The sequence below is a fragment of the Mustela lutreola genome, chromosome 8 (genome assembly GCF_030435805.1).
Source record: "Mustela lutreola isolate mMusLut2 chromosome 8, mMusLut2.pri, whole genome shotgun sequence".
NCBI lineage: Eukaryota > Metazoa > Chordata > Mammalia > Carnivora > Mustelidae > Mustela > Mustela lutreola.
In genome coordinates, this window is record NC_081297.1 from 56,298,678 (window position 1) to 56,313,535 (window position 14,858).

General features: G+C 56.4%; 2 protein-coding genes and 1 long non-coding RNA gene across 9 annotated transcripts; 1 reads left to right on the forward strand and 2 right to left on the reverse strand.

Moving 5' to 3' along the window:
* The first annotated feature begins 122 nt into the window (after nucleotides 1-122).
* LOC131838551 (uncharacterized) lies at nucleotides 123-8,918 on the forward strand. The gene is made up of 2 exons (XR_009356645.1): nucleotides 123-440; nucleotides 4,855-8,918. It is a non-coding gene; the product is annotated as an uncharacterized LOC131838551 (long non-coding RNA).
* On the reverse strand, nucleotides 849-8,187 carry ARHGEF25 (Rho guanine nucleotide exchange factor 25). Of its 2 annotated transcripts, XM_059184811.1 has the most exons (16): nucleotides 8,047-8,187; nucleotides 7,654-7,768; nucleotides 5,186-5,400; nucleotides 4,959-5,054; nucleotides 4,809-4,885; nucleotides 4,101-4,167; nucleotides 3,803-3,906; nucleotides 3,548-3,617; nucleotides 3,344-3,433; nucleotides 3,167-3,259; nucleotides 2,974-3,024; nucleotides 2,704-2,781; nucleotides 2,305-2,505; nucleotides 1,980-2,160; nucleotides 1,534-1,745; nucleotides 849-1,230 (listed from the first exon to the last, which is right to left on the reverse strand). In XM_059184811.1, the coding sequence occupies exons 1-16, from the start codon at nucleotides 8,143-8,145 to the stop codon at nucleotides 1,120-1,122; spliced, it is 1,860 nt and encodes a 619-aa protein (XP_059040794.1). In that variant the 5' UTR covers nucleotides 8,146-8,187; the 3' UTR covers nucleotides 849-1,119. The 2 variants fall into 2 exon arrangements, with proteins under 2 accessions (XP_059040794.1, XP_059040795.1); XM_059184812.1 differs by lacking the exons at nucleotides 7,654-7,768; nucleotides 8,047-8,187 and adding an exon at nucleotides 6,343-6,459.
* DTX3 (deltex E3 ubiquitin ligase 3) lies at nucleotides 8,540-13,943 on the reverse strand. 6 transcript variants are annotated; one of them, XM_059184823.1, is made up of 6 exons: nucleotides 13,535-13,910; nucleotides 12,131-12,195; nucleotides 11,862-11,938; nucleotides 10,768-11,503; nucleotides 9,583-9,800; nucleotides 8,540-9,243 (listed from the first exon to the last, which is right to left on the reverse strand). In XM_059184823.1, the coding sequence occupies exons 3-6, from the start codon at nucleotides 11,888-11,890 to the stop codon at nucleotides 9,168-9,170; spliced, it is 1,059 nt and encodes a 352-aa protein (XP_059040806.1). In that variant the 5' UTR covers nucleotides 11,891-11,938; nucleotides 12,131-12,195; nucleotides 13,535-13,910; the 3' UTR covers nucleotides 8,540-9,167. The 6 variants fall into 6 exon arrangements, with proteins under 6 accessions (XP_059040806.1, XP_059040808.1, XP_059040802.1 ...); XM_059184825.1 differs by having other exon boundaries at nucleotides 10,768-11,522; nucleotides 13,535-13,901; XM_059184819.1 differs by having other exon boundaries at nucleotides 8,540-9,800; nucleotides 13,535-13,941.
* Between the last annotated feature and the right edge of the window lie 915 nt (nucleotides 13,944-14,858).

The following is a 14,858-nucleotide window of genomic DNA, read 5'->3' on the forward strand; positions in this document are numbered from 1 at the left end:
TCCCTCCCCCCATTGTCGGCCAGAGGGACCTCAGGCCCACAGGGAGGCTCCAGCTCCTCCTCACCCTCCCACACCAGCAGCCTATTGTCTGCTGAGGAAGCCCAAGTACACGTGACCAAGCCCAGGGGACAAGTGGACAGGGTGGATACACCGATGCCCAAGGACCCAGGACAGGGTGTCTGGATACGGAACTCTGCATGTTTGGCTTTCTCCATCCCAGGGGCTATCCCAGAAATTGGGAGGGATGAAGACCCCTTTGAGCTGTCCACTCTTGGGTCTGTACTTGAAGAAGACTCCCTTCCTGCTCACTACGGATATGCCTTGTGACCTCGCAAACTGCAAAAAGAAGGAGATCCAGGGCCAAAGAGGGCCACAGACCCCAGCATCCTCTCCACATCTCCCTTCCCACTCAGCTGAGCATGGAGGCCTCAGAAGGAAAGGTACTTGGGCATTTAGTCCTTTAGAATCTGGATGTTGGGGGAATGGTGGGAAGTCACACTACACTGGGCTTTCCAGTGGAGTCTAGAATGGAGGCCAGATGGCAGAGAAAGCAGCCTGGGAAAGAGGAGGATATATCACGGATCTAGGGTTTCCCAAGCTCCAGGTCCAGACTGCCAGATGGCGCAGCTGCAGGTGAGGGACAAAAACAGCGACACCTTTTGTCTTCCACCCTGTGTCCTCCTCTCACCAGACCATCCACAGGCCCAGCGGATTTCTCCCCATCACTTCACTCCTCTTCCCCTTCCCTCTGCCAAGACAGCAGCCTTAGTGATATCACAAAACCTTTAATCTCAGAAAACTGGAAAAAAAATCAAAATCAAAACCTATCATTTTTACCTGGCCCCTGCCCCAGCCCTCCCACCCACCCACCCACATATCCTTCTTTGGGGGGGGACCCGTGACGCATGCATAGGGGTGGGAGCTGAAGGAACCCATGTTCCTTAAGCAGAAAGAAGTCTTTTTGAGTCTAGGTATCCTGTGCCAAGTCAACACCACTCCCAGCCTCGCTGCCCCCTCCAGGCACATCAAGAAGGAATTCAAAAGTGGTGCCAGAAGGACTGCCCTGAAGTTCTCAGGAAATAGGGTGGCTGGGTCAGCACCACCCCAGGCCTTCACCACTTAGAGCTCATCTTCATCCAGCTTGGCAAGTCTGGCTTGGCAGGGAGGGGTGTCTGGAATTGGTGGAGCTGGAGGAGAGTCATGAGGGGCTCGGGGGATGTCACTGTGGGCCTGAAGAAAGATTCATGTCAGAGGAGGAAAAAAGTCTAGGAATCCACCCTCACTCCTTTCTTTTCAGTGTATGCCCCTAGCTAAGCCACCTCCTCTTGCTAGCCATCTTAGATCATCTAAAACCATCAGTTTCTCCCAAGATTAAACTGGAGGGGGTAAGGTAAGAGTAGGGAAGTAGGAAAGGGCAGAAAAAAGGCATGCGGTAGAAGAAAGGAATGGTATAGGGAAGGGGATTTAGGGATCCCAGAATAAAAGAGGCCCTCCCCATTCTGCCCCTATAACAGGGGACTCCGTTCCTCATACCTGTGTGTCCAGAGGCAGGGGGGCTCTGGCCACTTCCCCTTTGGGCAACAGCAGCAGGGAGGGGAGAGAGCCATTGATGGGTGTATGTGTGCTGACCTGGGCCCGGTCTCCAGGCCGAATTCTCCCAGGACTCCCCACCCCAAGGCCTCCTGGCCGCCCCAGGCTGTTGGTCTGGCTCTCTCGTCTCTGATACTCAATGGGTGACTGCAATGCTGGGGCAAGGAGAGGAACAGGAGGAGGGTTACAACAGGTTCTTTCCCTAAAGGCTCTACACAGACCATCCTCTCACTTTGCCCTCTTCCCAAGAACTGTCAGCCATTGTAAATTGCTGGGGAGGGGGGGAGAAGCTGGGGTCAAGAGGACAGGGACTAAATTTTGGGCAGAGAGGGATTTGGGAGGTCAAAGGGCTGAAGGAGCATGTCAAGGAGGGAGGGTAAGAGCTTCACCATTGAGAAAGTCCCGCTGGCTTTCCAGGATCTGCGCCACTTGCTTGATCCAGGCCTGACTCACTGCGGGGTCTGCACTCTGCAGGACATAGCGCTGGATCCCACCCTCTGGCCCTCTGGAGGTCAGCGCAAAGCGGCAAGGGTCACCTTGGAGGTTCCCCTCCAGTCCTAGGCAGCTCACCTAGATTGGCAAGTAAGAGAGAGCCCCCAGATTCTTTAGGCTGTCTCTGGTTCCCATCCCCTCCAACAAATCCAGGAGCCAGGTGTTCTCTCAGAGGCCTCACCGCATCCCAGCCAGACCCCTCCCTTGTGGCCTTCTCCCCACCTTGATGCTGCTCTTGTACACGTATCCAGCCTGTGATCCTCCTCGGACTCCCCCTCCCAGGGCCTCACTGAAGATGACAATTTGCTCGAAAAGGAAGACACGTCGCTCTCGACCCCGGGAGGACAGCAGCCCCCCAGCCTCGGGCTCTGTGACCCAGAATGTGTCCTGGCCCAAGAGCTTCCCCTGAGCAGTCAATTTGCCCTAGAACCAAAGGGTAGTGATTTTGAGAAGAAAAAAAAAAAAAAAAGAGAGAGAGAGAGAAAAGGGACTTCCTCTGATTCTCCCAACAACCGTGGAGTCGGTCTCAGGGGAGGGAGAGGTCCCCCATGAGGACCTCCCAAGTACTCAGACTGGGGCCAAAGAGCATTGGGCCTCCAATTGCCTGTTCTATCCCCATACCTCAAAGCCCCGAAGTCTCCCCAGGGTCATCATGTCATTGCAGCGCTTGGGTACAAAGCACATGACCTCCACAGCTTGCTGGGTCACAGATGAAGAGAGGAGCATTGTCATTGTGGAGAAAGAGGCCTCTTCAGAGCATGTTTCAACTCTCAACCAGCCTCCCCCTAAAAACCAGACAGCTCAACACCACCCAAGTTGCTGGGGTATCCCAGGAGACCAAAAAAATAAGGAGTAGGTGGTGTGTGTCCTAGCAGAGATGGAAGTCCTCACCTCCAGCTCTTCTGTATCCATTCCAGCTCTACTATAATATTTGAGAAAATCCTAAGATGTAGAAAAGAAATACTCAGGACAGATGAAGGTGCCCAGGAAGTCTGGGGGGAGCCTTAGGAACGCTGGGGAGAGGAACAAGACAAGCAAGGGCTGTCCCAGCCAGCGGAACCCTCAGGAAATAGGTGGTCCTGACCTTGAGCAGTAGCTGGTATTTCATGATCCTCTGCACTGGTTTGATGAGCAGGTCGCTGAGCTGCAGGCGATGCCCTAGCTGCTGCCGGAGCTCCTGGCGACAAGGACAGGGTAGTTACGAAGTATGGAGAGCCTGATGATTCTGTCCCCTTTCCCCCAAGGTACCTCAGCCACTGACCTCAAAGTAGCTGTCCCCAAATTCTGATACCACATGCTCTGACTTGGGCTTATTCTGACAGTACACCACGTACATATGCAGCCGGCGCTCCTAACAGGGGTCAAGTTTAAGGAGAACAGGACGGGTGAGGCGAGAGAATACGTCTGGGGAGCCCCGACCCACTCCCGAGCCCCCCTCCTTCCAGGCCGCCCCCTTAAGCCTCACATGTTTGATGAAGAGCTGAGCCAGCCAATCAGGATCATTCAAACACCGCTGTAGCTCCTCCAGGAAATAGCTGGAGGGGTTGGTGAAGAAAAGGCTGGTCAAATACCCCCACCCAACTTAACTGAGAGCTGTCTACCCTAGCTGGGCCATTAAGCCACTCCAGACCGTTGCTCAGGAGACTGCAGGCCCATGGCTAGGTTACAGAGACAACAGAGGTATGCCCTTCCACCTCGCTTTCCGGGATCCACCACTCACTCTCGATGCCACTCATAGATTTGCTGAACGTTCCCGAACACAATCCTGTCACGGCCTCGAAGACTCTCCGGGACCCCCTGAGCAGCCATGGTGGCCATGTAACCCTATGAGACGGGTGGGGTGGGAGCATGAGTGTGGGGGGGCCAGCCTTTACGGGGGGAACCCCCACCCCCAAGAAGTTCAGGATGTAGAGGGGACTGGGAAGGTGGGACACAGGAGCACTAAGGCATCCCCTAAAATTAGCCTTGAGCATAGGAAAAGGGCTGGGCTTAGGGCTGGGGAGAGAAAAGGGAGCTACCTCCACAATCTGCCCCAAGTCCTCCACGTACATTTTCTCTGTCTCTACCAGTTCACTCAAGACATACCTGGGAAGAGAGCAGGAGTGCACATCCTTGGTTTAGCCACTACCTCTTTCCTGGACTAGAAGCCCCTTATTACCATAGCCAACCTCAGAGGAAATTCCAAGTATTTTTTTTTAAAGATTTTTTTTTTAAATTTATTTATTTGACAGCGAGAGATCACAAGTAGGCAGAGAGGCAGGCAGAGAGAGAGGATGGGAAGCAGGCTCCCTGCTGAGCAGAGAGCCCCATGCGGGACTCAATCCCAGGACCCTGAGATCATGACATGAGCCAAAGGCAGCAGCCCAACCCACTGAGTCACCCAGGCGCCCAGAAATTCCAAGTATCAAATCTAAAATGTGAGGGACAGGGGCGCCTTGGTGGCTCAGTGGGTTAAAGCCTCTGCCTTCCGCCCAGGTCATGATCCTAGGGTCCTGGAATCAAGCCCCACATCAGGCTCTCTGCTCAGCAGGGAGCCTGCTTCCTCCTCCTCCTCTCTCTTTCTCTCTGCCTGCCTCTCTGCCTACTTGTGATCTCTGTCTGTCAAATAAATAAATAAATAAATAATCTCTAACAAACAAATAAATAAAATGTGAGGGACAGTTCTCTGGAAGTTGCACAATGGTTGGGGGGGGGGCAAAGGTGGGGGAGTGTATGGGGACACTTACATACTCCTTTCCAGAGCCTTCTTCTTCTGTTCCTCCTCACTCTCAGGGGCTTGGGACAGAGTTTCCTCCTCAGGTGGCTGGAAGGACAGAACATCCTAGAGTCAGCACATGGATGCTTTTGGGAAGCCATACAGACCCGTTTCTTCATACCTGTGTCTTATCTCCAGGACCCTCCAACAATGTGGTCAGCAGGGTGAGTTCTGGAAGCTCCTCTCCTGTGGTGAGAGCTGGTTCCAGCATCCAGTTCTGGGAGCCAGAGGTCAAGTGTCAGAGGTCATGGGCTGTGTCTCCCCAGCAACCAGTGGCCCCCAACCTGCCCTCTCTCCCAGTGTCCTTCATGGATTGTCCTACATGCTTTTGTGGTGCCCCTTGCTCACCTCATATGGTCCAGCCTGGCCACCGTCTGCCTCAGTTTCCACACTGAGACAATGTTTGGAATGATCCAACCATCTTCTCAGGCCACTGACTGGCCCTGGGGGGCCCGGGGAACAGGGGCCAGAGCTGAGGCCAGAGCTGGGGCCAGAGGGGGCAGCCAGACCCGAAGCAGCTGAAGCTGAGATACTCCCCTCACTGCCAGCAATGGAATAGGACTCTAATGGGGAGTGGGGGAAGAAAAGGGGCCATAGCTATTACTCCAGCTCTAGATTCAGGGCTCTAGGGAGCTCCCAGAGGCTCTTCTTCATAATGCTGAGCCCTCCCCCAGGGCCCACTCTCTTGTCATCCTCATTTGATTTGGCCAGGATAGAAAATTGCACCTGGGCATCCTTGGGAGGGAGGACAGTAAACACCTGGGCTCCCAAAGCTTGGAACCTCCAGTTTCATGTGGATGCTCCCCCATATCCAGAGCACGCCACAGATATGGTTGGGCAGGCATCTGGGCAGACAGGGGAAGCTGGGGGTGGCCATCTGCTCTCCTACAAGCCACCCCCTTCCAATGGGCACAGACCATTCCCTGAGAAGGTGGGGGGGGGAGAGCTGAAAGGCCATCTGCCACCCCCAGACCCCTCCTGCACCAATTGCTGTAATCACTATAAAAAGAAAAGACTTCTGCAGCCCATCTCCCCAAAACATGCACAAACCCAACTGGGAGGGGGGAGGCAAGTGAGGAGAACTCATTAGGGCTATCTTTGCCCTGGGTCAGGAACAGAGGATTAGAGATTTGTCATAAAGCCCCAGGTAGACCCTCATCCTCATTCCTCCTCTCTGGCCCTCTTCAGATCCTTAGTAGATTCTCAGCAAAAGGATTTAAGAAAGATTGGTTGTAGGCCCAGGGGGATTGTGGATGGGTTTTTCTCAGAACCCAGTTGACTACAAGATGGAGAGAAGAGTTTGCTGCCCCTTCCCCAATTTCCTTAACTTGAACTGATTAAAAATTTGGAGGCAGAAGGGATCTTGGAGATCTACTAAGTCACTTTCCTGGAAAACACAGGTACAAGTCTCCAACCTCTGAATCCCTAGGACCAGGTCTGTCTGAGGCCCTGAACCAACAGCCCGCCCCCCACTCAACGCTGGGCCCTTGCGACCTCGCACTCACCACGACCCCCCCGGGCGAAGCAGCAGCCGCATTTTGCCAGCACTTTTCGAATCACGTGGGGACAGGCACAGCGACCCCCCTTGTGCCCCCCCCGCATGGCGCCCGGGCCCCCCCGCACCCCCCACCCGGGCCGGCCATGCAGGGGGAATCACGGGGGGCGGGGCGGGGACGGCGCAGGGCGCACACCCCCCCTCCCTCCTACCCCGCTCCAGGCTGGGGGAGGAGGGGAGAGAGGGAACTGGAAAGGGGCGTCCAGGGGTAGGCGGAAGTCTGGTCTGGGGGAGGCCTGGGGGCTCCGCAGAGCGGGCGGCGCGAGGCCGGGCAGCCGAGCTGGGCGGGGAGGGTTTCCGGAACCCAGTCGGTGCGGGGCCCAGGGTCCAGATGTCCAGCGGGGCGGGGAGGGATGGTGGGGGAAGCTGGACCGGGATGCGGCAGCCGCTCCAGCTCCGTCTCTGGCCTCTCGGGTTTGGGGTGGTTCTAGGCCCGGGCAGGGAGGAGGCGGGGGCCGACTCCCCGAGTCACTGGCGCTGCGCGGGTCCCGGCCGAACGGCGAGCCGAATAACAGGCCCGGCCGCGGTGCCGCCGCGGGGAGGGGCCTCTGCGGCCCAGCTCCGCCCTCTCTCTCTGGTTTCCCCCCTTCAGCCTGTGCCGGCTCCAGCCCCAATCCTCCTCCCCCAGGCACCACCACGTTCCCACTCCACGTCCCCACCGCCTCCGCCTCTCCTCTCCAGCCTAGGATCCCCGCCCCGGGTTCCCCTCCCTACTGCCTCTCGAGCTCCCGACTGCGGAGCGCTGGGGTCGGGGGCGGGATCTGCCCAGGTCGCCCCTCCGCCTCTGCAATGGGGAAGGGTGCGGACGGATGGGCCCGGGCCTGTGCGAAGACGTCCTGGGGGCTGGGACTGTCCCTAGCCGCGCAGGGTTAGACAAGCCCCCTACCCTTTGGGGACGCATGAATGGGGAGCTCTGTGGGGAACACAGCCCAGGTGCCGCCCTCTCTCGCCAGACCCTTCTTTCCTCCAGGCCCCAGGACTCCAGCTGAGGCTAATCACCAATTAAGGCGAAGTCCGGGAGCCCGGGCTGGCGAGGAGCCAGGGGTGGGGCGCGGGGACACTCCGCCTGTGGGGGCTCAGGGCCGGCTGATGTGGGGTACACACAGCGCATTAGAGGGCGAGAAGCGTGGAGGTCTTGGCAATTAAATGGGTCTCATGCAGATTAGATGCAAGCCTTTATGCTAATAAGAGCAGCGTTATTTGAATTTGCCACTTTGCGCAGGAGGGCAAACCGTGCCCCACCCCACCTCCAGCGTCTTACCCGGCAGCGGAACCCAGGCGAGGACCTCACGTTCGCGCTCCCCTTTCTGGTCCCCTTCGATACAGTCAGACTCTGTCTCGGTCCCTCCTGGCTCTAGGGGGCTTCCCTTCGGGGGCTGTGGGGAAAGACTGGTGGTAAGGAAACCACACTCCACGCCCAGCCTTGACCTCCCGCTTCTCCTTCTTCTCCTGTCAAATCCACATTGTTGTGAAAGGGTCGCCTAGGCTGGGTTGGAGGGACGGGTTCACCCAGACCAGGGCCTTGGCCCTCTTTTGGAACTCATGGAATCCTGCGACTGTCCTATTCCTATTTACTGGTAAATTGAGTTGTAGGGTGCAGACCACCTGAAGCCCCCTAAAGATTCCCAACCTCACCGTGGTCCCTCTTTCTTACCCACTCCTGCCCGGGGAGGGCGCAAGCGCGCAGCGTGCCCCCCATGACCCCCAGTATCCGGTCCGTACGGCCAGGGGCGGGGCGGTCCGGGGGCTTCATGCTGGACCCCTACCCTGCTCCAAGTTTCAGGGCTGAGGGGGCACGGAAGCTTGGGGGCTCGAGGCCTGCTCGCGTCCGGGGAGTTGCTGCTGTCGAATCCGCCCCCTGCCCGGCTCCGCCCCCACTCCCACCCCAGCCAAACTTCTCAAAGGGGTAGGGTTTTTGCTTTCTCTACAACCAAAGTTCAATAACAAACAAACCTCTCTTAATCCCGATCCCGACGTGGATGCGTCAGGAGCCCACTAAATCGTGCCGTTTCCCCAGGCACTCTGAAGGCCGAGACAGGGGAGACACACAGGGATTTCCCCGATCGCCACCCCCTTCCCCTTCTCAGCAGGTTCCGCTCCCCACCCCACCCCCACCCTGGTCCACAGAACAGAGCGGGTGTGGCAGAGAGAGTTGCATATTTTACTTTATTTGTATTAAATTAAAAGCTACAGTCTGGCGGCGATTCCAGAACAGGGTAAGGAGGCTCCTTATAGGGGGCAGAGAAGAGCGGGAGACAGACGGACAGAGAGGGAGACACAGGAGAGAAAGGACAAGGTTAAGGTAGAAGGGGGACTGTTTCTGAAGAACACACGAGGCCGGCTTCTCGGGGGCACACCTCGGCCCCATTCCTCCTCCCCTACAGCGAAGTTCAGCAGTGGAGCAGTCTGTGGGGGCAGGGGCTCAAGAGACCCTCCTTCCCCACCTAGGTCCTTTCTCAGCTTAGTCACTGGAGCACAGCACATACCAGAAAAAGCCAAGGGCAATGGAGGGGGTAGGGAAATTAGGAGTATGTACAGGGGGAGGAGGGGAGAAGAGCCTGGGAGATCCCTCTGCCAGAAGGGAGTGGCTCACTGCACTGAAGCGCTCGGCCTGTGGGGGACAGGGGAAGGGATTGCCCCCTCCCTCTCTGAACTCCTTCTCCTGTCAGACTGATCCCCTGTTTGTGTGGTGTGGGGGGCAGAGGGAGAGAGGAGAACAGAGGCTTCCGCTGGGTCCTATGGAGAAAGACAAGGGCTTGGCAAAGGGGATGTCCTTCAGTCATCTGTGATACCCTTGGCTCTCAGCTCTTCTTGCACCCGGGTCAGGTAGGTGGGGTCCGGGTACCCAAACCTGGGAGCAAAAAGGAATGAAGGATTAGCTGTTGCAGCTTACTCCTTATTAGCCTCAAGCTCACCTTCATTCTGGGTGCCCCATTCCAGCCCCTCCCCACCTCCTCTAAGGATATCCAAACGGGAGATAACTTAGCCCAGTTCTCCTTATTTTTGTAGGTTAAGCTGAGCATACTGGCATACTGGACCAGGCTGAATGTAGAGAAACTGGGATGGAAGAGGCGGTTGAATAGTTTGGGGGTGGTCCTCTGCAGTGAGGAAGTTCCCACAGAGAGAGGGGAATATTGGAAATGGAGAGAAGGGGAGGGGCCAAGGGAAAGGAAATGAAGGAGGGTCGCACAGCTGGGGTCCCCCTGTGCAGCTGGTCTTGTGGTGGATGTCGTTCCAGGTGATGACATTCGGTCTCCCTGTGGTCATGGACGTGCCAATAGTGAAGGTGAGACGCTGGTCAAATGCTTTGCGGAACAGGGTCAGCACCTTGTTGCCCTCAGGGCAGTCCGGGAGGTAGGCCACCCTTGTGGTGCCAGGATACCGAACTCCTGGGTTTGGGTGTTCAGCCTGGGAGGAGGGGGAAGCAGAGAGGACAGTGAGCAGCTGGGCATCTGAAGGCCCATGATGCCCATGGAGGGTCCCGCTGGCCAGCTGTCTGCGCACCCCTCGAGGATGCTGATGGGGCAGCAATAGGCTGACGGCCTCTCAAGGAAGGAGAGGCTTCTTTGAAGGGTTTGGACAGCAGGAGCCTGCTTTTGGACAAAATCCTTACAATTAAAGAAGTTTTTTCTGCTGCCTCAATCCTTCAAGCCTCAATGCCGCAGCGAATGGATTCTTAAAAGTGATAGAAAGTAGCTGGTCCTTACTCACCAGATAACTCAGCAGAAGCGTGAAGACTGAGAATAACCTATCTTCCAGCCTTCCCTTCTTCACCTGAAAACGCTCCCAGTGTTTCTTGGCCTGCCTAACCTGTCCCACTTTCCCATTACTCTTCGTCAGAGCTTCCCCAGCCCTCTGCAAACCAGGACCGAAAATTACTCTTGCTTCATCGAGCAGGAAGACACTGGATAGGCCCCTGACCTCTCCTGTTTTAACCTTCCACTGTCATCAAGGCTTTCCTCTCATCAGTCTGGACCGAAGTAACATTTAGTGCTCTGTGAGGAGGGTCGGATCCCTTCCTGCTATGCCTGCCTGCCCCCGGGCCACCCCCTCCACAGACCTCACCGCTGCCCAGAATAGTTGTCGACATCCAAGTTCACCACGGAAATAGTATGCAATTCCTTTCTCTCATACCTGATATTCCCGTGTACTTTGGAGTCTGGGACAGAAAAGCTGGGCCTGAAGGGCACCTCCTAGCTCGGGGGCCCTGAGTGGGAGGGTATACTGGGAGACAGCAAGACTCCCTCTTGTCTAACAAACACACTCCCGTTCACCCAGTTTCCCTAGATCGGAGAACACACTCGGGGTGGGGCAGGGGTGCGGGGGCCAAAGTGGAGGAAACCAGAGGGCAAAGGCAGGCCGTAGGTCTTCTTACCCCCTGGACACCGGGCGGGAAGACGTACTGGATGACGATGGTGCCGTACTTCTCATAGCTGGGCAGTAGGAGTGTGGCGTCCTTAGAGACCAGCATCCGCCCATTCTGCGGCTGATTTCCCACCAGCTGCCCATAGAAGCGGCCACACATGGGACAGGCCTTTTTCACCTGCAGGGCCCGGGTGATGCAGCCCTCACAGAATGAGTGCCGGCACTTCTCCAATGTCTTGGCGTTCTGGATCTCCCCCAGACAGATGGGACAGGTGCTCTCCTGTTCTTCAGCCTCCTCCCGAAGGCGGGGAGGAAGGGGAGGGGGGAGGGGAGGAGGAGGGGGAGGAAGCCCCCGAGCCCCGGGGGGCAGAAGGGGGGCTGCTCGCAGAGGGGGAGGGGGGGGCCCTGGGCGATGCAACTCAGGGTGCTCCCCACCACCCCCCAAAGCCAGGCAGCCCATAAGCTCGCCCTGCCTCTGAGCTTTCTTCAGCTCTTTCTCGGCCTCTTTTAGCAGCCCCTTGAGAGCCTTCCGGGCCAGGTAGAGCCCATTGGGAGGGGCCGGAGGAGGGCCCTGCGGGGAAAGCTGGAGGACATAGATGTCAGAGGTCTCGCCATCTATGAGGATTGACACACGGTGCTCCTCCCGAAGCCGGGCCAGCCGGGCTGGGGTCTCCTTGCTCAGGAAGTCCCACACAGGCTTGGAGACGGTCACTTTGTTCTTGCAGGTGCCTCCACAGGCTGCCATTCTGGACAGGACGAACGACACTGCCCCCAGGGTGAAAGGGACTCAGGGTGGGGGGTCCCCATTTGACAAAACCAGTGCCTCCTACTTCAGGTTCCTTTCCAACCCTCTATTACCTCTACTATCTTAAAGTCCAACCCCCAACTCCTCCCCAAGCTCATTTTCTGTCTCCTCTTATCTTTCAAAACCCAGCACCCACCGAAGAGCAAGAAAGTTTCTATAACTTTATTACTATCATCATCTGAGGCAAGCACCAGTCTTGGTTCTCTTTACACTCCTCCCAAGATCACAGAAACCATCCCGCCCTCCTCCCTCTGGGTGAAAACTGGCTTCTTTAAAGGGAAGGGAGAACTTTTGCTCACTTTGATCCTGAAGAGCTTAGAATTGGCATGCAGGCTCTCTCTCACTGTCCCTGCTCCCTACTTGTAGGTTGTGTGACCTGGTGGGTGGAAAGGAAAAGGAGGGAAAGTGAGAAACCCGTACCCCCTTCCCACATGCCCCAGCTCAGCAGCCCGTGTAACAGAAGACTGGGAACCTGGGTGTAAATTACTGGGAATGGGATTACTTGGCACACGGAATGGAGGAAACCAATTTAAAGGGGAAAGCTGAGTTTCCCTTGGGAGGCAGATACCTGGAAAGCCCATGGACAACGAGAGCAGCAGAAATCCCTCTAGTTCCACACTCAGCTGACCAGGGCTAGGGGGAAGGGGGAGAATAGAGAGTAGAAGCTCCTGATGAGAAATGTTACCATATCTGCCTCACCCCGACTCCACCAGCAGGCCAAAAACAAAACAAAAACTCTTCCATTTCCTCTCCTCTTCTGGAGAACTGCCTCCCCAGCCTCTCCCAAGTTGCTAAGGAGGGAACTTCAACATGCTAACTTTTCTCTTTTCTTCCCCAGCTCTGAGGCTCTCAAGAAAGCCTAGGGGACAGATACGAGAAGTCAGGAAGGGAAAAGCCCACACAGATGGAGGTCTTTCTAGCCACCTCCCTCAGATCACATGAGTAAGACTGTTCCCTCTGATCCCCAACTCCTCACCCTACCCCATATTCCCAAATAATTCAGCCCCTATTTCTAGGGAGCTTTCTTTGAGAGCTAACCCAGTCCCTTCTGCTGAAGTCTGTTGGGAATGCGAACAAAGTGGCCGCAGCCCCTAAATAACTTCCGGTCACCTTTTAAACCCTGCCCAGGAGCAAGCAGTAAGCCTGTCAGCAAGTCAGTCTGCATTTAGGGAGGGGTGGGGCTCAGCAGGGGCTCAGCTGGAGGAGACTTCTGTTTCCCCTGAATCTTACCATGTTCAGCTATAGAGCTATACCTACAACACCTCCAAATGTAGCTCAAATAGAAAGAGGGGCCATTAGTGTGACCTCAATTCCTTGACTGATCCAAAGGGGAGCGGCTCTCTGTTTGTGCCTCCATAATAGTCCCCTCAAGGCCAGATGCACCTCTAGATTCAGAAAGTGAAACGAAATCCTAGAACCTCAGCTCATTCCCTCTATCCAAGGTGGAACACCCCCTCTCGATCAGAGGGAACCCAGGACCTAGATGTCCTTAGCCTCAAGTCCTGCTGGCACAGAAGAGGTAGGCGGGGCCACAGCTTATGCTGGGTCTCTGATTCCTCTGGGGCAACCCAGGCCGGACACCGGGCCAGTCCCTCTCTCCAGACAGAGGCCAGACGGGGGCAGCCGGCAAGGGCGAGGGTCTCTGGGGGCATCAACTGAGTCAGCCCCACCCCATCCCCCATGACCTCCTGCAAGATCCAGAGCCAATCCCCACGTCCCCCTCTCGCCGGAGCCCCCAGAGCCCCACCACTGGGGTGCATGTCGGCCGATCGCGGTCCCCAGAACCCCCAAATGGAGGCCAAGGCAGGAGGGTGATAGGAAGAGAATCGCCCAGGCGTGGAGGGGGTCCCCGGCGCCGCGCGCGGGTAAGGAGGCGGAGGAGGGGGCGCAGGGGTGCAGGGAGGGCGCGCGGGGGGTACGAGCGGGGTCCGGGGGGCGCGCGGTGGGTGTGGGGGGCGCCGGGCTCACCTACCTCCCGTCAGCGCCGCCATTGCCGGTCACATGACTGAGGCTGTTGCTGGGATGACGGTCTGGGCCTTAGCAACAAGGGGGGGGGAGACCCCGAGAAGGTGGGGGGGCAGTTTGCAGAGGGGGGTGCAGATTGAGAGAAAGGGTAGAAGAACGGTACCCGTTGCCCCGTACAGGTGATAATCACCGTTTCCCTTGACCCCCTTCCATCCACGAGCCCCTGCCCTTCCGCCCCAAAACAAAAATGGAGGCGCCGTCCCAGTCTTTGGAGGGAGGGGGTGGCGTGTGGAACCGAGGGTAGGAGGTTAAATCTCTTAGAGACGCCACCCTTTTCGCTTCCCCCTCCCGGGAGGGGCCCTCTCCCTTTGCTTTTCCAGCCAGCTGCGTGGCAGCTTCTGCAAGCTGGTGGTGGATGGGTGGGCGAGGAGTGTCGGTTTAGGTAGGTGGGGAAGGGGACAATTTTTTTGTGATCCTTATGCTATTGCTAGAAGGACCTTTGAGGAATAATTTGGGATGGGAAGAAGAGTCATAGTAAGAAAAGCACTGGTTCTAAAAAATAAACGTACCCCAGAACTAAACTATTTCAATCCCTTCCCTCCTTGCTTGCCTTTTCCTAGATTGTTACCTTCTGTGACCCCCACAACCTGCTCCCAGATGGGTATTGGTAAGTGCCTCTGACTTTTGTTTCCACAAACAGGGATACTGAGGCTATTGCAAAGTGGGAAGTGAGTGCATCTTTCAAAAAACGCCTTGGGGTGGGGGCTGGGGGTATTAAGTCTATGGTTCCAATAGAGTTAAAAACTCAAATTAAAAGTGGCTCTGCACTGTTCTGCTTCCCACATCAGAGAAATCTCCGCCCCCAGTCCAATTCACTTCCCTGGGGCCACATCATGCCAGGTTTTTCCACCAGCCAGAAGACCTCCTGGCCAAACAGTACTGGATCTCCCAGGCTGGCAACTACCCCCAACTCTGGGCTGGAGGATTGGTCTCTTTCTTCACTTTCCCAGGACCCTGCTGTACTCTTCCTGCTCTCCAGACAGAAGACATCTTTCCCAGGAAGCCTGGGGAAACACCCAGTTCCTTCTTTTAGCTCCTGCCAGTGTGCTCTGAGAGGTTCAGTCACCTCTCAGAATGGGTGTGTGACCAAGCCCAGAACCCTGGGGGAAAGGGGAGCATCACATCAGCTGTTCTCCATGGCCCCCCAACAGAACTCCCACAAAGCTGGGAGTAAGTTTTCCATTCCCATGCACACCCCTCACAACCTTTTAAGTTCACAGCTATCTATCTAGAAACCCATATTCTTAATTAGGGGTCCAACATCTTAAAGG